This window comes from Ursus maritimus, unplaced genomic scaffold (assembly GCF_017311325.1).
Source record: "Ursus maritimus isolate PB19 unplaced genomic scaffold, ASM1731132v1 scaffold_1, whole genome shotgun sequence".
Classification (NCBI taxonomy): Eukaryota; Metazoa; Chordata; class Mammalia; order Carnivora; family Ursidae; genus Ursus; species Ursus maritimus.
Window position 1 is genome coordinate 37,030,643 of NW_024423343.1, and position 24,151 is coordinate 37,054,793.

A 24,151-nucleotide genomic window follows, 5' to 3' on the forward strand; every position below is an offset into this window, starting at 1 on the left:
ATATATATATAGACATATATATATATATGTTACAGTCAAGGGTAGTAAAGACCAAGAGTGAAAAAAGGCATTTCCTGTTTTAAAGCACATAAATTTATCACTAAATTCTACCCCTGAAACTAATAATACACTGTATGTTAACTAAATTGAATTTAAATAAAAAATTAAAAAAATAAAGTATATAACTTTAAACAAATCAACACCAAAAATAACTTTATAATATTTTTTTAAAAACCTGCCATATTTCTTCATTTCTAGGATGGCATCTTTTCATATTTTAATACAATAGGTATAATAGCTAACCTTCAACTTTGTACCAGGTGCTGTTATAAAGTGCTTTAAATGTGTTGACATGTTGAATATCGATCATGTAGTGGGGTGGGAATATTTCATCTTCTCCCCACTAGGTTCTGTTAAACAATTGGCACAAACTGAAATTCTATGGCTTTTTAGGGTCCAGGAGATAAATGTGTGGTATGTGTGGAGATAAATAGTGCTTATATATATATTTAAAAAATACAAAAATTACATTGATGAGATGTTCTTATCTCCTTAGCTAGATTGCCAGGCCTTTGGTTTTGCTTTGTGAAGATCACTTGCTAGCCCCAAGACACCCATGGATCCCCTGTACCTTAACCATTCAGTTAAAGGCCACACTAGTTTCAAAACAGAAGTCTCCATGTTGAGATAGTGAGGTAACCTCATCCAAAATTTTGCCTCATTCAGCAATCATTTCCATAGCTCTGCCTGTGGTTTTCAGCTGGGCCAGGAAGGTGGTTCTGAATTATTTACAAACAGGGTATGAACTATGTAAACCACCAATGTAAAGTCAAAACACATGATTATATTGGGTGGGGTTCCTCAGGAACTGGCCTCCAAGATGGAGATTTGCAGGCTGAGACTTACTGGGGCATGCTTTTAGGAACATCTAAAACGCCTTTGCGTTCTTGCACTCACTGGGTATGTATAATCTCCAGGGAGGGGTTGTCACTTTGGTCGAGGTGGTTCTTTTTGGCTGAGGGCAATTCCTAGGGGAAGACTCAGCTTCAAGCTGTCAGCAGGCAACAACTTCCAGCAGTTGGGGGAATAAGGGCTTTGGTCCCGAAGGTGGGAACCAGGTGGGACACCACAGCATCACATGTTTACATGTTAGGGTGCACATATACACATACGTATATATGCAGGTATATTCACATACACACACACACACGAATATATAGACATACACATACATTTCATGTGTATTTATACTTAAGAAAATTTTAAAAGCATAAATCAAGTAGATAAAACCACAGTGAAATGTGATAGAATAAATTGGGCAGATTTTTTGAAATCATAGGCTATTATCACTATAGTACAGTGGTTCTCAGGATTGCCCCTTGATGTCTTTAATATAGTGATCAAATTCTCTGCAGACTGGATTATGGGAGAGAGCAAGAGAGTTTACATCCCATAAAGACTGTGAAGGTGAACTGTTGGCCTTGTCATGGAAAAGAGAGCAGCTTTTGGTGCAAATTGGAATAAAAAAGCATTTGCCGTATCAGTAGCTGTATATACCAGGTACCTAGGATTGCGCTGATTTGCTGCAGTAAAGATAGCACATATAGAACTGCAGTTGCAACTGGCTTTACTATCTGATTAAGTTTATACCAATTCATAATAATTCTCTCCGATTCCTCTGCTTCTGCATAGGCCCAGCAGGTGAGTTGAATGGGGGAAAATGATAGGATCATGACAGCTGCGTCATCTACATCTTTCATGCTGGTACTGATTTTTACATGTCTCCAGGGATTTGGTATTGCTTTTGGTTTTCTCTCCTTAAGAGGATCAGCCTCCCTTTCAATCAAGGGGTCTGTGAGCTGGCTGAGGTATGAAAACTGGTTGAGAAGGATGACTTTTCATTTTGATGGCTCAAGTCAGGTTTCAGGCAGCAGACCTAGTTTTGCCTGTTACAGAGATCAAGGAATATTTCAGAAGTCTGTCCATCTATATCATTCCTAGAGCCACCCAGGGCATTACTAAATATCCCTGTATATCAAGACCTTTGAGTCCTACGTTGCCCCTGCTGCCCACTGCTGTAAATGTGTCTACTCTGTTCCTGCCAGTTAAATGCTGTCACTTGGGGATCCCACTGTGATGAAAATTAGGGAGCAGTTTCAATGGAAGCATCTTCCACCATCAAATCCAGCTACTACAGAGCTTTTCTGGTGTTCCCCTTATTATTTTTCAATGACTTAGTGTAGAGATAGTCATCTGGGCCTCTAAGGGTATATAGTTCAGGGCTGGGTATACACATTATACATAAAATCACTGCAACATTGCCATCTCCATGAACCTCTGGATTTCTTCCTCTACATTATACCAGGGACATTCGGGCATCTCAGTCTTATTGAATATAGACCACCAATGGGTCTGAGTTTTAGCTAACCAATTAAACAAACCATTAGAGTCACTTGCAGTGTATGAACACATTAAATCCAGGCTTTATGGTAAATGCACTCATATCAATAAATTTAGCCCAATCCTTTGCTCTTTATTTTGTTTGGAACTTGATCAAAAGCTGTTCAGCCTTTCACAAAATCATGTCACCCCTGACAACACCAATGCTGATATCTGAGTTGGTAATACAACACATTTATATTGGTCTATACTTAAGAGTTCTCTCATTCACAGTGGTTCTACATACAGGTGTAAGCATCTTACTATTTAGTCTTCTAATACAAAGTTAATTACAAATTATTTTCCTTTATTATACAATTAGGCGATTATATTGATTTCTTGGGAAACTTGCATAGGTAGTTAATATTAAGTATGAATTTCATTTCAGCATAGTAAAGGGAATGTTAAAAATACTAGTTACAAAAAGGAGGTGAGGGGTTTGATAGGGTTGAGAACACCTCTCTCCTCCTTCTAAATGGGGCCCAAAGAAATTATGTATAGGCATGGCCATGATGAACCAAAGTGGGTCTTGAGTGCATCTGCAGATTAAATCATCTTTATCACTCTTCCAAAAGATGGCTTTGTTTCAGTAGAGAATTCTGTGTCCTATTCAGTTTACTTACAGAGCCATGCGGGGTGATATTAGTAACTACAAATACCAACAACAGTGGTGAGGAACTGCCTCCCATACACAACAAATGCGATCTATTTTGTGTTTGAAGGAGGCCTTGAGGAAAAAAATGTTCTGTCTCTGAGCATTACTGAAGATAGAGAGTGGAAGCCAGGAGCGTGCTTTCTTAGCTCCCTTGCCTGCTTGATCTGAGTCACAGTTCCATGGTTAGGTAATGAAGAGGAGGATGCTAAGCACATGTACCACTCCCTTCTGCCTTTCCCACATGGAATCTTTGGAGAGGCTCTGCAAGGCGGGAAGAAAAGTCCACATTTGGTCTGTGAATGAGTGAAGGGTAGGTATTTGGTCTCAACCCAGAACTCCAGCTCCGGTTTCCTGTTCAAGGCGGGTTTGCTTTGTGGCATGCCAGGGCCACATGGGGCTACCTGGGAGCAGTACCCCACCCACTTGCCTACTTAACTCTTCCTCCTCTAGAATCTCACCTCTTGTCACTTTCCCAGGAAAGCCTGCTCTCACCCACCAGTCTGGGTCTGATTGCTTTGTGACGGATTTCCTTCAGAAGCATCCCCAGCCCCTCCTCCTCCCCTCCCTTATCAGTTTGTGATTACATTCATTAGTTGTGACCTTGTGGTCTATGTAGGACACCCACTAAGACTGGGTATCTTCCCTGTTTATGCTTCCTGCCTTTCAGACTGTGCCTAGCTGGTATCTGGTACAAAGTAGGCACTCAGTACATAGTTGTTGAATGAATAAATGTTTGCTCCAAATTCCCGAAGTATCAACACTTACTACAGTTGATGCATGTTACCACTGTACCTGTTTGATAGCTGACTCTTCTATTTGTTGAAGAGCATGATAACTGGATTTTGTAGAAATGAGTCAGGACTGGTAACAACACTCAAAAGCCCCATTAATTTAGGACTTCTAATTTAGGACTTCTTTTCTTCTCTAGTAACTCTGCTCCACCTCCATCTCCCCAACTCGAAACCCAGTGTTTGAATTTAACGATGGAGTTTTGGGTGTGTCTAGCTGGAAGGTAGCTGGAGAACAGGGTGGAAGGGCTAGAGCCCCTGTCCCCCACCTCCTCAGTGTTTGACGAACACTCGCTAAAGAATTACAGTGTGTCCAAGGCCTCCCCGCATTAAACAAAGCCCCAGAATTACAATGCCTGACCTAGATGGGAATAATTTGGAGTGCCGGGCAATCTGGTTCCAGATTAGGGGGAGAGGTTTAGAAGTGTGACTGTCGGAATCTCTCAGGTGAAAGCAAGCTCGGGTTAAAGTTGGTGACCTGTGAGTGACACCCCAAGGCTTGTGTCTGCAAGGGCTTGCTCATCAGGTTGTGTCCCGTGTGTGAGATGGGGCTCGGGAGGGCCACGCTTAGTCCCCGGGCGGGGGTGGGGCGTCTCTCACCGCGAACGCCTTTGGGGCCGCAGGGCGGCGGGGCCGGTTCGCCTGCGAGCAGTGTGCAGGCGCCGAAAGCAGGCGGCAGTCTGGTCCCACCGCGCGTCGGGCGCGGGCGCAGGCGAGCTCGCGGGGCCGCGGGCTGCGAGGCCCGGCTGCGGGCGGCAGGAGGCAGCGTCGGCCCAGGCGGCGCGGCCGCGAGCGAGCCAGCGCGCGGTGATGTCAGTGGCGGCCCGGCTGGCAGCAGCCGGTACTTCCTGTATAAAGGCGGGCGGGCTCGGCTGCAAACCCCACTAGCCAGTGTCAGCCTCTCGGCGGGAGGAGGAGGCGGCGGAGGAGGAGCAGGGGGAGGGCTGTCAAATTCGGGAGCCAGATTTTTTTCCCTTCCCCTGGCAATCCCTTCCGCTTCCCCGGCTCCTGGCGTGACATCTGCGGACCGGGGACCTGTATGTGTGTGCGCGCGAAGGAGCGGAAGAATGGCAGTGCTCAAACTCACCGACCAGGTAGGGGGCGGCGGCGCCGGCGGGCGGGACGCGCGGGCGCGGGGCGGCGCGGAGCCCCGGCGGGGGGATGGGGGCGCGGCGCGGAGCGCGCCCGCGAGCTGTTTACTCGCGGCGAAGGGGAGGAGTGTGTGCGGCCGCCGGCTGCTCCGAAAGCCGGCGGCTGCGGCTCTCCTCCCCTGCGCGGTCCCCGCCCTGGGCCGTCGGAACTGCGCGCTCCGCTCGCTGCCCGCGGCGCGCCCGAGGGCTGGGGAAGGGGCCGGCGGGAGCCAGGCGCAGCCCGGGTGCGGGTGTGCGCAGCTGAGCGCGGGTGTGCGTTGTCCGCGGGCCCGGGCTGGGCAGGGGGAGGGGAGGCTCGAGGTGCTCCTCCGGCTCCTACCGTGCTGCGCAGCGTGGGCTCCGCCAGCGGGTGCTGGCCACGGGGAGGCTGGTCCGCGCCGCCGGAAGGAGGACGGTGGATGGAGAGGGAGAAAGGATCGCCGCCTGGGACCCTACCCCGAGCCAAGCCGGAGACCGGCCCAGACCGTGGCTCTTGTGTGGTCGAGCTGTCTTTATCCGTTTGACATGACATCCTGACTTCCTCTTTAGTCGCCCAGAGGCTGGTGGGTGCGTGGTGCGCGATGGGGACCCTTGGAGAAGGCGCTTTTGGTTCTGGCCGGTCTCTCCCGGGAGGTGAAGTCCCGGGGCTCCACTTTCAGCGGTGGACCACCCTACCCTCTTCTGTGCCCGTGTGTATCAGTTTTGTTGCTTTCCTGGCTGAGACAGGGTAGCTTCGGAGTCCTGGTTTGGAGAAGTGAGGTTGTTTGCTGACTCGGTTGACAGTCTTTGCTGCAGGTCTGTGGAATGGAAACACCCCATCTTTGCGGACTTTGCTGCTCTTAGGATATTGACACTCACGGGCGCCAACCAAGTTGCCTGACCAAACTCTGCAGCTTCTTTCACGAAAAAGAAAAAAGGAAAAAGCTTGCTTTTTTTCTCCTGCCATTTTATTCATGGATAGTGAAATGAGCACTGTTTGGGGGTCCGGGTAGGCGCAGAGGCAGTCTTGACTTTGACACCCTGTCAAACATGCCATTCCTTGGTATGAAACATCTCCTACATCTCCAGTGGGTTGCATTTGTTGCCTTGCTGTCCCCAAGTAGAATCCAGTCAGAGCATCCTGCGATTTAGACGCAATCAATCACCAGAATGATTTGCTCTCATATAGCTTAGAGTCAAAATTTTGCTTCGTTTTCTCTAAGTATTTACAGGCTTTTTTTTTTTTTCTTTCTGTGGAGAAGAGATCACTGAATTAACATTCATCTTATCCTTAAATTTAGCAGTAAGAACAGCTGGTAATTGTGAGGAATCTGCTTGTTACCATTGGTTCCAGAGCACTTAAAAGTGTTTGTAAGTTGATGTTAGTATTCTCCCCACCTTTTTTGGTCACATACTTTGACAACTGTTAGACATTTGCTTTTTTTTTTTTTTTTTTTTAACCTTCCAGTTTTAGTCTGCTCTGGTCATGCCATCCTTGCTGGTCCAAGTTACTATACTTGTTTCTTAATTCCTGAATCTTCAGAGTACAAAACATGAATCTAATGGGCATTATTGTTATAATCACATACACGACAGAATTTCACATAGAATTTTAGTGCTGGAAGAGATGCTAAAGACAATCTTAGCCCAAATCCTTTATTTTTTTAAATGAAGAATCTGAGATCTGAGGGAGCGATGCACGTGGTCCTCAATGACCGCAACGGTTGGCCTGTATTGCTGCTGAAACTAGCTTCTGTCTCCTGCCTTCCAGACTTCTGTGCTTTTTGCCGGAGGTTATAAGACACCTCCATCTTCTCACTGGGTGTGTTGAAAGGGTTACAAGAAGGCATCCTCTCCTAAATCAAGATCAACACTAGGGAAAAGTGTATTTCTTGGTCTTAGAAAGAAAGGAAGTTATTCTTCGGGACTTACCAGAGTAGGACTTTCAAAGATGTTAGTCTTTTAAAATGTTTCTGACTTTATCTCCTCCCTTCCCTAAAGAAACGAGTATCGCTATGGAGAAAAAGAGTCATATAACCTGGATTTGATCCCATCTCCAGATGCATAAAAGGGATCTAAGGAGTTCCGAGGTTCAGCAGCATCTAGGAATTGCCAACCTATCTTGGGACGGGGCCAGACGGACGCTGGATGAGGAGGTGGTCTGGGCTGGGTGGAGTCGTGAGGAACGGAGGTTTCTGTGTGGCTTTAGGTCCAGGAAGTGTGTGGTCTTTCTTGCCTTATATAGTCTTACCTTTTGGTTTGAAACTAAATTCTTAGATGCTGGTTCATACCCTCACCAGAGGGTTAAAAACCCTCTGCTTCAGTTCCTGCTACAAGCGTTTTGCTCCATCATTGTGGGTAGGGGGCTGCCTGCTTGGAGTCACTGCCTCTGCCATAGAGTTTGTAGCCGAGCGCCTGACTCTCCATTCAGCGGCTGGTGCAAGTCCCTTCTCGGTTCCTCCGTCCTCTTTAATGCCCTGTTTGTGAGGTGATTCTTGATTTTTCCCCATGGCTCTTGGATGTTTAGCTCGATATCCTGATTTCCCTTACACATTCTTATTGTTGATAACCTGAATCACAAACTGTCTTGGTTTGTTTTTAAACACGCCTGAAGGAAAGACTCTAAGAAGATGACATTTCCTGTCCTGCTGGGCTTGCTGGGTTGATGGCAGTCACTGCGCCTACAGTCAGTCCCGCACGGGCTTGTCGGTCATGCACAGGAAGGGACCTTCTCTTCTGAAATCTGTTTTGGGATAATTTAAAAAAGGGAGAGGCACATGTGGTTTTTCTTTTTTTTTTTTAATTAAGTTTTTTTTTTTTCTTACTATGAGAAGGAACTGGGAGCTGTTGCTACAGACAAACTTAGCATTTAGCACTTCTGCATTTGTAACCGTGTCTCTTCTGTTTTCCTCTTCACACAGCGCACATCATTTTTCTTGCAGTGTTTCGGGGACCAGTCATCTTGGTTTGCCTAGAACAAAGGGGTTTCCCAAGATGTGGTACTTTCGGTGCTAAAGGTGGGAAAATTCTAGGCAAACCACGATGAGTTGGTCACCCTGTGCAGCATAGAACATACTCACCTATGTAATTAATATTGTAATTATTTTGCTCCTAAATGGACATTAGAAGGTTTCTTTATGTCTTTGATAAAGTGAGGTGATTTTAAATTTGGGAAAGAAAGTTCTATTTCATGCAAATGTAATGTGTTCTAGCTCAAGATAGCCCTGAAACTCTTTGCAATTTGATTTGCAATTGACCTTTTGGGGGCTGCTTTTTATGTCTAGTTAAGGTACTCCAGTGATTTTAAGTGTCTGGTCATATCTTCAGCCTGCCCTCCTCACCCCCCAAAAAAGTTTTTCAGAGTTATGAAGCCAGAATGGTAAGTTCTTTTGGATCTTTGAAATGTTCCCTGTTCTTAGCTGAATTTGCTAATGACAGCCGAATGTCACCTCCATCTCAAGGGCTGCCTGTAGACAAACTGTTTCAGCAGGTGGCCCTTTTTGGAGCTTCCTGCCTGGAGGCCTTCTGGCTAGGTGTCCCCTTGCCAAGTCCTAGCTCACACTTGAGTCACCCATCTCCTTGCCAAAGGCAGTGGCTGGCAGCTGTGGCAGAGGCAAGAAGCTAGAAATCCTGTAGCTTTGAAAGCAGGATTTCTAGCTCACAGTGTGGGGCCTTGGGACATGTTGTGTATTTTATAGGGCTCCCTCATCCTACCATTGCTCCCAAGAGCACTGGGTTTACAGCAAACTCAATGCTGCGGTCCTGCCTTCAGCAAAGAAGGGAAAAGAAAGGCTTTATTCTTTGGACCCTTCTTTAGTTGTTTTGGGATCCAGTCACATGATTTGGGGAGTGCACTTCAGGGCCGGTGTTTCCTGGCAGAGACCTAATAATGGCTTACATTTGTTGTGATCTTCTTGTATGTCGGGCCCTTGCCGTGAATCATCTCTCTTAATCCTCACAGCCTCACTAGGAGGTAGGTGGCAGTGTGATTCCTATTTTATAGATGAGAAAACAGAAATAGGGAGGCTAATTGACTTGTTCAAGGTCATACACCCACTAAGCGAGCGCTGTGTCCTACCCTGGCAGTCTGATTGCACAGGTGGGGCTCTAACCACAAGGCTATACTTTCAATAGTTGAAAGGTCAGTGCAGTTGTAGGACCCATGGGTGCCTGCTCTTATTTACCGGGAAGCCATTGGGCGAGTGCACCCCCACACTCCTGGCTCTTGCTCTTGGGGCCAGACCCAGTCCTGTCCAAGTTAGGAGCTGCTCTGAGGCCTCTGCTAGTACCAGACTTGGGCCTGGCTTGTCCTGCTCGCTTCTCCACCTCCCCACTGTGCTGAAAGACCTGTTGGTTGGTAGGTGGGGGGTTTTTTCCTTAGTCATTAAAAGTAAACCATGATCACTGTAGAAAAGTCAGAAAGCTAGATACGCAAAAAGAAACAGTTAAAACCATTTGCAGTCTCTGTACTCAGAACTACTCCTGACATCTTGACAGAGAAGGAAACTTCTAGTCTTCAGTCTAAGTAGTTAGGTAAAACTTTTCAGCATTCCACATGATGATATCAGTATCTTTCTCTTGACCACAGAGCTAACAACTATGCTTTCTAGACCAGTGATTTTTCCAAATAAACTGAATTTATGCATCTCTTAAATAAATGACTGGCTGCTCTAGTGGAAACCCAGCGGCACAGGCTTTTTTTTTTTTTTTTTTAAGATTTCAACTTTTACTTCCTCTTTTCCTCTAAGTAGAGAGTAAATATAAACTCCAAAAAACACAATTGTTTGTGCCAGAAACAGGACTGAAACATTCCTTAAAAAGATTTCTATTTCAATAATATAATAGGAGTTTCTATAGGCTGAAGTATAACATGAAATAATTTTAAAAATGAGTAGCTGGAGAGATATAATCCTGTGGTTTTCAAACTTGGTAAGCTTTGGCTGTCCTTTTTTTTTTTTTTCCTTTTCTTTCTTTCTTTTTTTAAAGTAAGCTCTTTGAACTCGCCACCCTGAGATCGAGAGTCACATACCCTATTGACTTAGCCAGCCAGACACCCCCTATGGCTCTCCGTTTGTTTTCCTCAAAGAAGATTCCATATTGAAGCTCAATGTATAAGAGATCGGTGGCAGTAGTGATCCCTGAGGCCCTTTCAAAGATTATTGGGCATTAAGGAGGGCACGTGGTATGATGAGCACTGGGTGTTATATGCAACTGATAAATTATTGAACTCTACGTCTGAAACTAATGATGTACTGTATGTTGGCAAATTGAATTTGAATGAAAGAAACACAAAGATTATTTGGGTTTAGTATTATTTGAAAGCCCCCTTAGATGAGAAAACTACTGGTGACTGATTCAGTGATTTTTTTCCTGACATATCATGTACTCAAAAAACAAACATTTATAAATGTTCGTAGACGATTAGGAGTTACATAGGATTTGGATGACCATCCATTTTTATTTTTATTCATCCTGGGACAACTTTGAGACTGTGGGAGTACTGTTGAATATTAAGGTGGGAAAACAGGTGTGAAACAGGCGTGTCCCAGGTAAACCTGCACACTTGGTCCCACTACATAGACTGTGTTTGCTCACCCCAGGCTCGACAGTAAGTGAGCTAGTGACTAGTAGACTAGTCAGTGACTTTCGAGGCAGGGTTACACTGGAGCACGTATTACGAAGATTGCTTTGTCACCTTACGCAAGCCCGGAGTTGGAAAATGGCTTCCGTTTCGTGCATCAGTTCTGAGCAGTTGGGTGAGGCGTTGTAGGAGCGTTCTGGCTTGCAGCTGAGGATGGGGGGACACGTAATGATCAGTGTTTGCTAGGGGATGCGGTAAGGGAGAGGTGGCCTGTGTTGTGCGTTAGCCAGCCCTTGGCGGGTCATTAGCCTCCGCCGGCCTCGTGTCCTTCTTTGTAGAATGAAGAGGTTGGACCGGATGCCTTTCAGGTGCCTTGGCTCCTCCTGCTCCCTCTGTGACTCAGTCCCTCTGTGGACAGTTTGTGCTGCAGTCTTCTGCACAGGTGTGGCCATGGAGGGCGTTCTTGCAGATGAGCTCCAGTTTAATTTTCTAGGGAATAAAGTCAAACAGTTACGTTCAGATTCCAGAAGAAGGTTTTAACCAACGTCAATGATTTAGGAACTGATTTCTGTCCTGTGCCCCCCTCCCCCATTTGATAGCTCATGCGAGGTTGTTTTATAAAGCATCAGTTTTATTGATTATTCCTTTAGGACCCTTTTACCAACATCATATTTGCCTTCTGCTTGACTTCAGAGGTTGAGAGAGCAGGTATCTTCTCTTATCAGTGTTTTAGTCTGTAAAAAAGTCGGTAGCCCAAGAGGTTGAAATTAATGATCACGACTCTAGTTTTTCATTATGATATTCATAATTTTTAAGAACCTTTTTATTTGTCTCCCCTTTTGAAACTGAAAATTCCGTTAGCGCTCTATTAATTGGACCAAGCAAATGGGAAGTATATAGTCTGCCTTTGGGCTTTTTCAGGCTTCGCTAAGCCAGCAATGCTTGCTTGTATTTCTTGGTCTTCCTGTGTCTGTAATTCCCTCACTCCTACCCTGTGAGTCATAAGCATCCCTGTGGAACTTTCTAAGGTATCTTTAATACCAGGAGACCATTTTGCCCCAGGGGAGCCTCCAGAGCTCTTGGTAAAACTAGAGGGATTTGTAGGAACATCTGAGGCCTAGACATGCAAAACTGCCTCACAGTTCCCAGTCTGTCTGAAAGGTTTCAGTGTTGAAAAAAGGTTTCAATGCTAAATTGCTGTTGCTCATTTTCAAAATAATACTAGATGGGAATCAGAAGACTGGGATTCTACTCTTGGTTCTTTTTCTAATAGTTGTATGGCTTTGGGCAAGTCCTGGCCTTAGTTTCTTTGTCTGTAAAATGGGAGTGGATGGGTAGAGCATCCTCTACAAAATTTCAAGTTCTAACAGTCTAAGAGAATGCCTCAGATATCTTGTTTCAACTCCTGGAATCTGGTTTGAAAAGTATCTGCCTTCCACGAACCTCTGTTCTCTTCCCCACCTCTCCCCCCGCACCCCCACCCTCCCAGGGTGGTGGTTGCAGCTAGGCTTGACCAGGTCTGAGAAACATACCCCACGCTGTGCCTGAAGGTCAGGGGTCCTTTCCCCAGGAATGTCATCTTCTGGCATCTCCAACAGCTGAGTTTCAGGGAGGGACACAGAACCCCTGGAGTTGCTTTCAGTGTGGTCCTGTGAGAATTCCCTGGTGCTTCTTGCAGGACAAGGGGAGCAAGACTTGCAGACCTCGTGGTTGTCTGTTGTGAGCTGTGCTGAGCTGGTGCCCACTTTAGCCTTCCTCAGAGATGCTGCTTTAGCAGATGGCCTGGGTTCTGCCCATAATTGTATTTTATTGAACTCCATAATAACATCTGGGTCTAACAAGTCTGTTTTCCCAGTGTCGGACCCAGAGATTGGGTGCAATTGACACAGTGACCACAGACTTTCTCCAGGAGGGAATTCCTACTTGCAATCCACAGCCTCTGTGTGTGTAGTTATACTCGGTCTGTAGAAGAAGCTTGTTTTGCTATCTAAGACTGTCAAGATGAAGAGTAAGATAGGAAGTAGAAATTTAGGTAAGCTGGGACAAATCAACCAACCTGTTATTGTTAAACAATGGCCTCCAAAAGCCAGCGGTGCCTCTACCCCAGGGCTGAGCAAGATGGCTTGCTGAGTTTGGGAAAGAAAAGATCAGAATTCGCAGTTCTTTTAGAACCCTTTAAAATGTTCATTTTTGTATATTTTGAATATATGTTATACCCCAGTACTATAAAAATCCTCTTTGTTCTACTTCCCACTTCTGACCACCTGGCCGAACCACCACTCGGACTGTTGTAGCAGCCTTCTGACGGGACTTGCTCATCCAGCCTTGACGCTCTGCTCTCAGTGTGGCCGTCAGAGTGATGAACTCTGACGCTCAGATCATGTCTTTTCTCCACTCAGCCCCTCCCACCTCACACAGAGGAAAAGCTGAAATGGAGTGGCCCACCAGGCCCCCTCCACTCACCCATCCAGCCATGTCTCCTCGTCTCTCTCCCTGGCTCCTGGGCTCCAGCACCGGCCTCCTCACCGTTCATTGAACACGCCAGGCACCCTGCTGCCTGGGATCCCTTGACGTTCCTGCTGCCTGCGGAGCTCTTCCGCAGAAGTCCACATGCCCGGCCTCACCCCTTTCAGATCTTTCCTCACATGGTACCTTCCCAGTGAGTCCTTGCCTGACCTCGCTGTATCAACTGCCTACACCACATTTCCTGTCCCCTTTCTGTATTTCCTCTCCGTAGTACATATCCCTCATACCATATATTTTATCTTTTTATAAAAATAAAAACTTCCATGTAGAAGAGATACAAATAACAGGGCAGAGTTTTTTGTTGTTTTGTTAGCTTGGTTCACTCACTGCTGTAATGTCAGGACTTAGAAACAGTATAAGGCACATAGTAAATGCCCAATAAATAGTTGTTAATTGAATGATATAAAAATGTATGTGTGTGTGTGTATGTATCTATGTGTTCAAATGTTTTGACTCATTAGGGGTTCAACCAAAAAAACTTAAAAATACTTATATAAACAGAGCTTCCATCTGTATACTGGGGTAGTGGATTTCTGTTCAAATGAAATTTGGAGTAATCTTTCTGCCCCATCACATGTTGTCTTCTTTTCTGGTTATATTTCTTCTCGTTTTAAATTGAGCTTTCGGTGGTGGGGCTGGGTTAGCACCATACTTGGTTCTCAGTGGGTTCCATTTCTTTTATAGGGCAGGTACCAGAGTGACTCTAGGGAAAGGGAGATGTGGACCCCAAATATTATGGGAAAGGATACTCTGACCCATGGCAAAGTGGACCATCTTTTATGTATCCAAGCAATCGAAGTCTGTTTAATAAGCTCCATTTCCAAGGCAGTGACTCTGGTGGAGTCTTCTGCTCCCCCTTTCCACAAAGGACAAGAACAGGTTCAATAAAATGGTTAGAAACCAGAGAGAGACTTGGGAAGGAGGAGGTAAGACAATAATCATGCCTTACGTTATTTAAGCCTGACAACATCTCTGCAAAGGAGCGACTATCATCATTCCACTGTAGAGATGAGGAAAATGAGAACTGAGAGATTAAGTAGTCTCTTTAGGGTCACATGACTCTGGGGTTCACATCTGTGCAAACTTGTCTCCAAGGTGCGCATTCTGAGCTGTTGTGCTTCTGGCCTCTTGAGACCGGCGTAGTATCACAAGAGGCTCTTTTCCTCACGGAGCCAGTGGTGTTGTTAGAGATGGTATCGCATGCCTTGTGCCAGGAAGGCCCTCATCAGATGTTTACCGGATGCACATGGCAGATGAAACAGCTGTCAAACCAGGTGCAGTGCAGGTTTAGACTACATTCTGGGGGTACTTATTAGGGACGACAGAAGTCCAGGGCATGGTTACTAAGAAAGGCATCAGGGAGCCGGAGGGAGTCTAATGATCCTTGAGGAAGGGAATGATCTAGACAGCAGACGAGGGTGGAAGGCATCCCAGGTGAGTGATGTGCCAGTACCCATCAGCTAACCCGAAGACAGAATTTACCGAAGCAGAGGGTTCCTACTAGGAAAGCAGAAGAGGAAAGGAAAGAAATATTCAACATGTATACTTGGTAGGAGGGGTATTTGTGTTTTATCAAATCTTTCTTACTTGAGTCTTCCTCCCTCCCACCCTGCCTCCCTCTCTTTCTCTTTCTTTCTTCCTAGATTTTATTTATTTATTTGTCAGAGAGAGAGCACAGGCGGGGATAGTAGCAGGCAGAGGGAGAAGCAGGCTCCCCACTGAGCAGGGAGCCTGATACGGGACTCGATCCCAGGATCCTGGGATCATGACCTGAGTCGAAGGCAGATGCTTAACTGACTGAGCCACCCAGGTGTCCCTTGAGTTTTTCTGATAGGTACTATGTGTCATCTCCTGGAGACAAAAATTGTGTCTGGACAAAACTCATTGTTTCCATGTGTTGTATAGGCATGATCTTTAAAAAATGAATTTGTATCCCATCTTGTTATAAAAGGTATTGAAGCATAAGGTGAGGTGTTACCTTATGGGTACTTCTGTCTCTACCCCCTACTTGAATATTGTACACATTCTTGTTATGGCAGCATTTTGTGGATAAACGTGTATCCTGGAATATTGAACTTCATTGAAAGAGGCTGGATGGATGGTCTTCATGGTTCAGGACACTGACAGATTAATGTAGGCACATAGTAAATTTTAAAAAATCCAGACTATGGGGAGTATACAGGAAAGAATGATTTCATTTCTTTAAAAAAATCAATTGCAAATTGCACTACTAGGTATTTATTCAAAGGATACAAACATTGTGATTTGAAGGGACACCTGCACCCCAATGTTTATAGCAGCAAAGTCCACAATACCCAAAATATGGAAAGAGCCCCGGTGTCCATTGACAGATGAATGGATAAAGAAGATGTGTGTATGTATACACACACACACACACACACACACACACACACACACTAGAATACTACTTAGCCATCAAAAAGAATGAAATCTTGCCATATGCAACCACATAGATAGATCTAGAGGGCATTATGCTAAGCAAAATAAGTCAGAGAAAGACAAATACTATATGATTTCATTCATATGTGGAATTTAAGAAACAAAACAGATGAACATAGGGGAAAGGAAGAAAGAATAAAATAAGACGAAAATTGAGAGGCAGGCAAACCATAAGAGATGCTAAACTCTAGAAAACAAACTGAGGGTTGCTGGAGGGGAGGTGGTGGGGGGATGGGATAACTGCGTGATGGGCATTAAGGAGGGGACAGGATGTAATGAGCACTGGGTGTTATATGCAACTGATGAATCACTAAATTCTACCTCTGAAACTAATAAAGAAAATCAATTGTGAGATTAAAAAGGGAGGTGGGGATATATATAGATCAATGAGAAATAAGGCACATATAAACTAATTGCAGCGAATAGATTTGGATTCTGATTCCAACAAATTTAAACACATTTCTGTGAGACATTGGGGAAATTTGAATACTGCCTGGTTATTTGATGCTTTAAAGTATGAATATGGTATTGTGGTTATGTTTAAAAAGAAAGTCTTTATCTTACAAAACAAGAAAACAAAACCACAAAACCTGAGCATTCGCCCAGGGCACCTAAATATTTTAGTGACTCACTCTTTTTGGAAGCTTTTTTTTTTCTTTCTTTCAGTTTATTTCTTCCTGTTCTCTTTGTGCCCCTTCTAAGCTTTCTGCTGTCGCCCTGATAGAATGTCTTCAGTGGAGTTGTTAGAATCCTTTTTGATTGTCAGAAAAGCACACAGTTCTGCTAGTTTCGTTGCCTACAGAAATAGGCAGCTAACTCTGAGTCGGTTGTGACCCATCGGTGGACTTAGTTTGAGTGGCCCTCATAACTCAAGGTAGATATTTGAGCGTCTACCTTAAAATCCACATCTTGGGTGCCTTTAGAAGACCTAGATTTGGCTGTCCTGTACAGTTATTTCAGGGTAAGGGATTTCCAGGTGAATTTAGATATTAGAGTTGCCCCGAGTCACTTTGTTATATCACTTTTTCTTTTTTAAATTCCAGTTAGTTAACATACAGTGTTATATTAGTTTCAGGTGTACCATCTAGTGATTTAACAGTTCCAGAATCACCTGGTGTTTACCATGATGTTACATTACTTTTTTTTTTTTTTAAGATTTTATTTACTTTTTATTTGAGAGAGAGAGTGCGCGTGCATGCACAAGCAGGGGGAGGGGGAGTGGGAGAGGGGGAAGCAGACTCCCCACTGAGCAGCGGGCCCAAAGCGGGGCTCCTTCCCAGGACCCTGAGATCATGACCTGAGCCAAAGTCAGGCGCTTAACTGACTGAGCCACCCAGATGCCCTGATATTACGTTACTTTTAAACCATGTTTCTGTTTAAACTGGGTAGTTTTATTTATTTATGTATATTTTTAAGATTTATTTCATTTATTTTAGAGAAAGAGAGAAAAAGAGTGTGCTTGCGTGTGAGCAGGGGGAGGGGCAGAGAAAGAGGGAGAAGGAGAGAAGCAGACTCACCACTGAGCACGGAGCCCCACGTGGGGCTTGATCCCATGACCCTGAGATTATGACCTCATGAGCTGCAATTAAGAATCTGAGGCTTGGGGCACCTGGGTGGCTCAGTCGGTTAAGCATCTGCCTTCAGCTCAGGTCATGATCCCAGGGTCCTAGGATGAGCCCCACATTGGGCTCCCTGCTCCACAAAGAACCTGTTTCTCCCTCTCCCTCTGCCGCTCCCCCTGCTTGTGCTCTCCTGCTATCTCTCTGTCAAATAAATAAATTAAAAAAAATTAAAAAAAAGAATCTGAGGCTTAACCGACTCAGGCATCCCTAAACTGGGTGGTTTTAACAGAGAGCAAGCAGTTATAAGGTCTCAGTTTTAATGACCCTTGTTGCCACGCCTCTTTTCTTACCTGAACAGGAAGGAGGTGTTGGTTGTTGCCCTCAAAGCTGACATATCTTTATTTCTACAAGTGTGAAAATCCTTCCATATCCTTTTTTCTTTTAAGATTTACTTATTTATTTTAGAGAAAGTGAGAGAGCGTGAGCACAAATGGTAGGGGTTGAGGGAGAAGGAGAGAGAACCCCAAGCAGACTCTATGCTGAGCTCAGAGCCCTATGTGGGGCTTGATCTCACCATCCTGAGATCATGACCTGAGCCAAAACCAAGAGTCGATTACTTAACCTGCTTAGCCACCCAGGTGCCCCCTTCCATATCCTTAATGGAGCCCAGATTTAAGAATAGATTGTGGGCTTGAGAGATGGCCAGTTGCAACTTGAGTGAATAATACCATCATGTGTAATTCAGAAGCTGGTCGACTAGGGTTTTCCATGCTTTGGAGCCTCAGTATAATTAAGTCTTGGGGCCCGTGAGGTGAATGTAACGTTTAGTTGCTCATGCTACTTTTCTCAGCAGCCAAGAAAAAACAATCTTATTTTGAGGAGCTCTGCTCTTTAGCAAAGAATCTCGTATCAAGGTCCCAGGGTACTCTTTTACTGTGTATACAATATTTTAAAATGTTGTGACATCTTTCTTTACAATTTCCAAAAATATTACATGGGAGTGGCATAGTTAAGCTAATACCAAATTTGATGTCTGAAGGTCTAGACTATAGGCACATCTCTGCTCCTAAGTGTCTCAGACACAACTGTGACAGAACTTTCCTTGATTATAAAATGGTTATAATAATACTTTATGGGGGAAGTTGTGACAAGTGGGAAAAGTCTTTGTACAGCAAGTGGCCTATGGGCACTCAATAAATAGTCCTTGAATTAAAAAAAAATTTTTTTTTAAATTATGTTAGTCACCATACAGTTAGTCCTTGAATTTCTGGTTGGTTCTTCATTTATCAAATTAAAGTCTAATTCTCTAGGGCCAATTTCAGTTCTACGGGAGTATGATTTTAATTATTTTTTGTTTTAAATTTATGACCATTTATCTGGTCTTTTAAAAAAAAATTTCTAACTTAAACAGCATTGGTAAAAAATGTTTGCTTTATTTTTGTGTGAAATCTCCATACTTAGATTTGAATTGTAGCGTTTGGTTCCTACACCTTTATAAGTGCATTTTTTGTTCATTTTGGTTTTAATGAAGGAATTGACTTACTTGACTAAAGAATTTTATGTTTAGAGAGAACTAGGAGAATAAATGTGTGTTGAAAAAATTCTGAGGAGTTTGCAGTCATTCTTGATTTAAGTTGTCAAAAATAACTGAAAATTACTTTTAAGAATGCCACTTCCTCTTCACAGAAGTATAAAACCATGTCTTTTTGAGGAAGTGTGTAAGAACAAAGTAGTTGATAGGGCAATCTTCGTAAAAAATCATCATGGAAGAATTTCTGAGAAACATTAAAGTTTCAAGTCTTGAATGAACATAGGATAGAAAGCCATATATTTCTGAAAAAAATGTGATTAAAAAAGTCAGAGGAAGGATTCTTTGTAAAAAGTCACTTTAATTTGGAGTCTTTCTTTTTCTTTTAAAACTACAGAATGTGATTTAAAAAGGAGGTGAGACACCATTGGGTACATGTGTACGTTTTAATTCTTTTATTTTAAAAGATTTTATTTTTTTAAAGTCATTTCTACACCCAATGTAAGACTTGAATTCACAACCCCAAGATCAAGAGTCACACGCTCCACTGACTGAGCCAGCCAGGCACCCAATATATGTTTTAATTCTAATGTATTTCATTTTGAGGTATATCTGGTTAAAGTGTAGGAAAAAATAAAAAGGGTCACAGGAAAATAAAATGAGAGTAGTACTAAAAAAAAAAGAGTAAACTAAAGAAAGAAAAATAGGAGAGAAATACATATTTAAAAAAAGAGGGAGGGGTGTCTGGTTGGCAGAGTTGGTTAAGTGTCGGATTCTTGGTTTCTGATCAGATCATGATCTCCGGGTGATGCGATCAAGGCCCTCATCAGGCTCTGTGCTCAGCGTGGAGTCTGCTTGAGTTTCTCTCTCCTTCTCCCTCTGCCCCCTCCCTCCCACCATGCACTCTCTCTCTCTCAAATAAATAAACAAATGTTAAAAAGAAATGAGGAAGGAACTGAGAATGGAGGGAGACTGACCATGTTACTTTCCAAGGCGAATGTTAGAGATGCTCTTACTTTAAAACTAAATTGGTCATTTGCTACATACTCTGCTTTTTTTTTTTTTTAAAGATTTTATTTATTTATTTAACAGAGATAGAGATAGCCAGCGAGAGAGGGAACACAGCAGGGGGAGTGGGAGAGGAAGAAGTAGGCTCATAGCGGAGGAGCCCGATGTGAGACTCGATCCCGTAACGCCGGGATCACGCCCTGAGCCGAAGGCAGACGCTTAACCATTGTGCCACCCAGGCGCCCCTACATACTCTGCTTTTAAACATAATTTTTAACATTGAGCACTGCTCTTCAACCACATTGGCACTTATTTCTTGGAGTTCTAGGATTGGAATAACCAAAGTGGAGGTTGTTAGTTAAGCTACAACAGAAATGACCAGAGCTGTGCACCCAGAAGGCTGGACAGCGTGGGGCTGATGGCTGCGTGGCGCTTCCTGTGGGGCCTTGCTGCTGATGCTGCGCCTTTAGGACCCGCGTAGCGAACGGCAGTGAGACGTTATTTTACACGTGGGAAGGCAGGTGTTGGAGGCTCCCGGGACTAGTCACTACGTTCCTGTGACATCTCTGCTTTTAGTGCCTACTGCCTGTCCTTGTGAGCGGAACTCAAGAAGGACGTTTCCTTATCACTGCTTCGGTGAGCTTTCCCAGAGATCCAGTTCTTACCTCCCTTTCTGCCAGAATTGGCTGAGACCCTGGCAGGCATTACAGCGCCCTGGGCCTCAGTTTCCTCTAAGGCATGCGGACGTTGGTTAGAACAGCCAGCAGCTGCGCCGCTCTCTGACGGCTGTCACCCGGAGGCTGGCAGACCACTGTCCGTGCGCCCGCGGGATCCAGCTCCGGGCCTGCTGTTAGACGGCCTGTCAGCCAAGAATAGTTTTCACATTTTTAAATGGTTGAAAAAGATCAAAAGAATAATATTTTGAGACACATGAAAATCACGTTTTCACATTTTTTAAATGGTTGCAAAAGATCAAAAGAATAATATTTTGAGACACATGAAAATTACGTGAAATTCAAATTTCAGAGTCCATAAATAACATTGTATGGAACACAGCCTCCCTCATTTGTGTAGGAGTTCTCTGTGGCTGCTTTGGGGCCCCGCGAGTGGCGTTATGTTAGGTGGTTGCTAGAGCCCGCAGGGCTGGCAAAACTGGAAACATTTACTGTCTGGCTCTTTGCAGAAAAAAATGTGCCAGCCCCCGCTCGAACCCAAGCAAGGGGACCGCACTGCTCAGAAAGTGAGTGTTGTCTTTGTATTACCAATGCTGTACTTCGAGCTAGATTTAATTAGATTAATATGGTAATTCGCGCTTCTATTATTTTCTCCAGGAGAAAGTAGAAGCTTAGTTAGCTTTCTTGGTATGTTTTTAATTAAAAAGAAAAATCCCCTTTAAAACAATAGTTTGTTTGTACTGAGACTTTTTTTTCCCTCCCTTTAGGAATCACTGTAGAGAAGGAAGCCATATGTTTGTATTTTAAATCATTCGCCTTTTAAACTGGATTTTTAAGCTCCAGATGTGGACTCAGGAACAGTTAAAATGTACTTTTGATGTTTTCCAAGAGCCACGATGGGGGAGGAGAGCTTTACCTCTTGTATTTGAGAGTGAAACAGAAATCTTAATATTTTCTCTTTCCCATCGTGTGCTAAAAATGCTGTTTTTAGTTTCTTTGAGTAGACAGTCTAGATTAATATGGGGGATCAAAATGGCTTTAATTTTATGGAACGCCAATTAGAGCAATTGAATGAATATATTTTGAAGATATACTCAATTATTACAAATGGAAATTATAAAATTAAAAGGTAAATATCAATAATGTCTACTTATCTAATATTTCTCACTATTCTAGAAAGTTCTCTCTAAAGCTAAGTCTGGTATTTCCGTATGAGTTATGGGTTTGGGTGAGTGAGTGTGTGTGTGTATGTGTGTGTGTTTCCAGTGTTCACGTCTTCCTCCTACTCTTGTACTTCCAAAGTCACTTGAGTTATTCTAAAACTCCTTCTAGCCCTGGAGTTCCTTTTGATCTTGGAAGAAGATGGGCACCTTGAACTGGTTAGTGAGGGGCAGAAGGGAGGTCAGTCAACACATGTGATCTTTCATCTAAAAGTTAGCTTCATTTTTCTCTTTTGATTCTCTAGAGAGAAAGAGTTAAGACTGAAGACACTTGTTGATAAAGAAGATTTGTGAAGAAATTCACATAGTGTGTAACTTTAGAAAACGTTGACAGTGACTCAGTACCTAAGCCCTCTGAAGACCTCCAACATTTTCTGAACAATATCATAAATTATCTAGAGGTGAACACAATGGTAAAATTCCCATTTTTCAGAGGGATAAACTGAGGCCGGTGGTTGTTATTTGGCTTGCTGACTATTAGTGGGGGTAGAGATCTTGTTTTTTCCAGCCTCAGTCTGAGGTGAGTTTCATTTGCCTATCCTATTCTTAAACAGTAAAATCACATGTCATTTCTACAGTTATATTTAGGATATAGCCTGAAATACTATGTAAACACCCTGTGATAGAATACTGAAGTCGGCTGCCTGGGTAATTATTATGTGGGTCTAGTATCCTATCATTTGCATTATCTAGATTAGAATGTATCACCCACTTCAAAGTTGGTCTAGAAGAGTGAGCCCATTGTGTACAGGGCCAAAAGAGTGTTGCCTCATGGTTCCCCTTTGGCTGAAGAACTTTTTGATATGCAGAAGGCCGTGGAGCTTTCGTTCTTGTTTGAAAACACTTGTAACTGGCAACTGTGTTGAAAAACTAAGGCTTTCCCACGCCCTCACCCCCCAAATACCTTCACAATGTGTTCTGTTTTCTTTTTTAGAGTTTCATGAGAAGTATCCGGAATTGCCATCTGAAGAGAATGCTTGTCACAGAACTGCCTAATCTTTAGATGGGTCTAAATGCAGATGTATCTAATGAGCACTTTCATTTTCCTTCTTACATGGAAGGGGGCGAGTTTCTCTGTTGAGCCTCTCACTTCTGGTTTTAATCTGTTTTTAGCTCCTTGATGCGTGTGTGGCTTGGGAAGGTTGGAGCTAAGCCATTTATTTGCTCTTCACTTCAGGGGGGAAATGTGTGCACCCCTACTTTTTAGGACACAAGGCTGTGGTTCCCCTGAGTTTAGGTTAGCGGTGACCATTGAACAAATGAATGATCCAGTGCCATTTTCTGCTGCTGGGTCTCTTCCTTCCCGGCCGCCATTCTCAGTTCCTTGCTCTTCACCTTCTGTCTCCATCCTGCAGTCTTCACCGTGAAGACAGGACAGATAGGACATGATTAATTTTTTTTGTTATATAAGTAGCCTGAATGCAAGGATTGGTGGTGGAAAATATTGCCAAGTTGTTTTTGTTTTTGGTGCATTTTTTTTCTTGTTAAATATGTACAATCAAGAATTGTGTGACTGATAGCTCAGCGTGTTATGACAGGAACAGACCTGAAACAGCTCCCTCCCTGTCTCCAGTCAAGAAAATAGTACAAAAAGAAATGCTTGCTTTTTATTTTATTTTTTTGTAATTGTAAGAGTTTAGACTGGCTCTAACTGGGACAGCTGTTTAAAGACTTGCATAGGAAGTGACTGTTCACGTGGGTTCTTGGGTTAAGTCTCTAGCTTCCTGAGCCCGAGGGAGGCCGAATATGATTCCCAGCACTGATCCTGGGTGCATGGGAAGGGAGGGCCTCCCGGCCATCTACTGATACTCAAGCGCGGATTTGCACACTTTTACCCCAACTTCCACCTCCAAAAGCTTTTTGCAAACGATGCATCGCCTCGCACAGTTTTTAGGGGACATCTGAAGTTTTCCATCATAAAGTTAGAAAGGTATAAAGGATATAATCCCTGGCATAATGTGAATATTGACTTTTTAAAATGAAAAAGTTGTATCGCGGTTTGAATTGTATTGAATGGAATTTAAACACAATTGTGATTCGATGTGCCCCATCATCACTTAACAAAACACTTGGGCGAGCGCTTCGTTAATAGTTGGATACTTTACATTGTTCCCTTTTCTCCTTGAACTCATACTTCCGTTCTACTTCTTCATACAGAATTTTATCCAGATACAATACATTGAAAACACCCCCCAATTATCCTGTGATACTTTGCAATAAGAATATGATCCTAAGGTGCTAAGAGTTAGATAAATTTCTGGATTGAGTTTATTTTTGTCATAATTATTACAGTACGACTTATCAAAACAAATATATTGGCGAAGACTGATAAATTATCAATAAATCATGCAAAGTAAGACATTCTCATTTGAAGTGTGTTTCTTGATCTCTTGATGAGGCTTGCTTTCTTGTCTTAAATTAGTTTATGTATTTATGGATATCCTAACTTACTGCTGGAATGAGTAAAGGAAATTAATTGAAGAAGGCGCTTTTGGTTCTGGCCGGTGTCTCCTGGGAGGTGAAGTCCCGGGGCTCCACTTTCAGCGGTGGACCACCCTACCCTCTCTGTGCCTGTGTGTATCAGTTTTGTTGCTTTCCTGG

General features: G+C 43.6%; 1 protein-coding gene and 1 long non-coding RNA gene across 8 annotated transcripts in view; one reads left to right on the top strand and one right to left on the bottom strand.

The window, feature by feature from the left end:
• LOC103659708 overlaps positions 1–5,476 on the bottom strand; it is a 36,434-nt gene extending 30,958 nt beyond the window's left edge. Inside the window, exon 1 of the long non-coding RNA XR_005837950.1 lies at positions 5,353–5,476. This is a non-coding gene — a long non-coding RNA (uncharacterized LOC103659708). The remainder of the gene's footprint in view (positions 1–5,352) is intronic.
• The window catches only part of ANKRD44 (ankyrin repeat domain 44), a 346,132-nt gene continuing 326,685 nt past the window's right edge, over positions 4,705–24,151 (top strand). For 3 of the 7 annotated variants that reach the window (XR_005837939.1, XR_005837942.1, XM_008687300.2), the window contains exon 1: positions 5,126–5,701. Coding sequence is in view for 4 of the 7 variants with exons in the window: in XM_008687300.2 (XP_008685522.1) it covers positions 5,594–5,701 (108 nt within the window). In the remaining 3 variants the exon portion in view is untranslated. Of the gene's footprint in view, positions 4,977–5,125; positions 5,702–24,151 lie in introns of those variants that run through there. The other 4 variants (XM_008687299.2, XM_008687301.2, XM_040642458.1 and 1 more) reach the window with 3 other exon arrangements.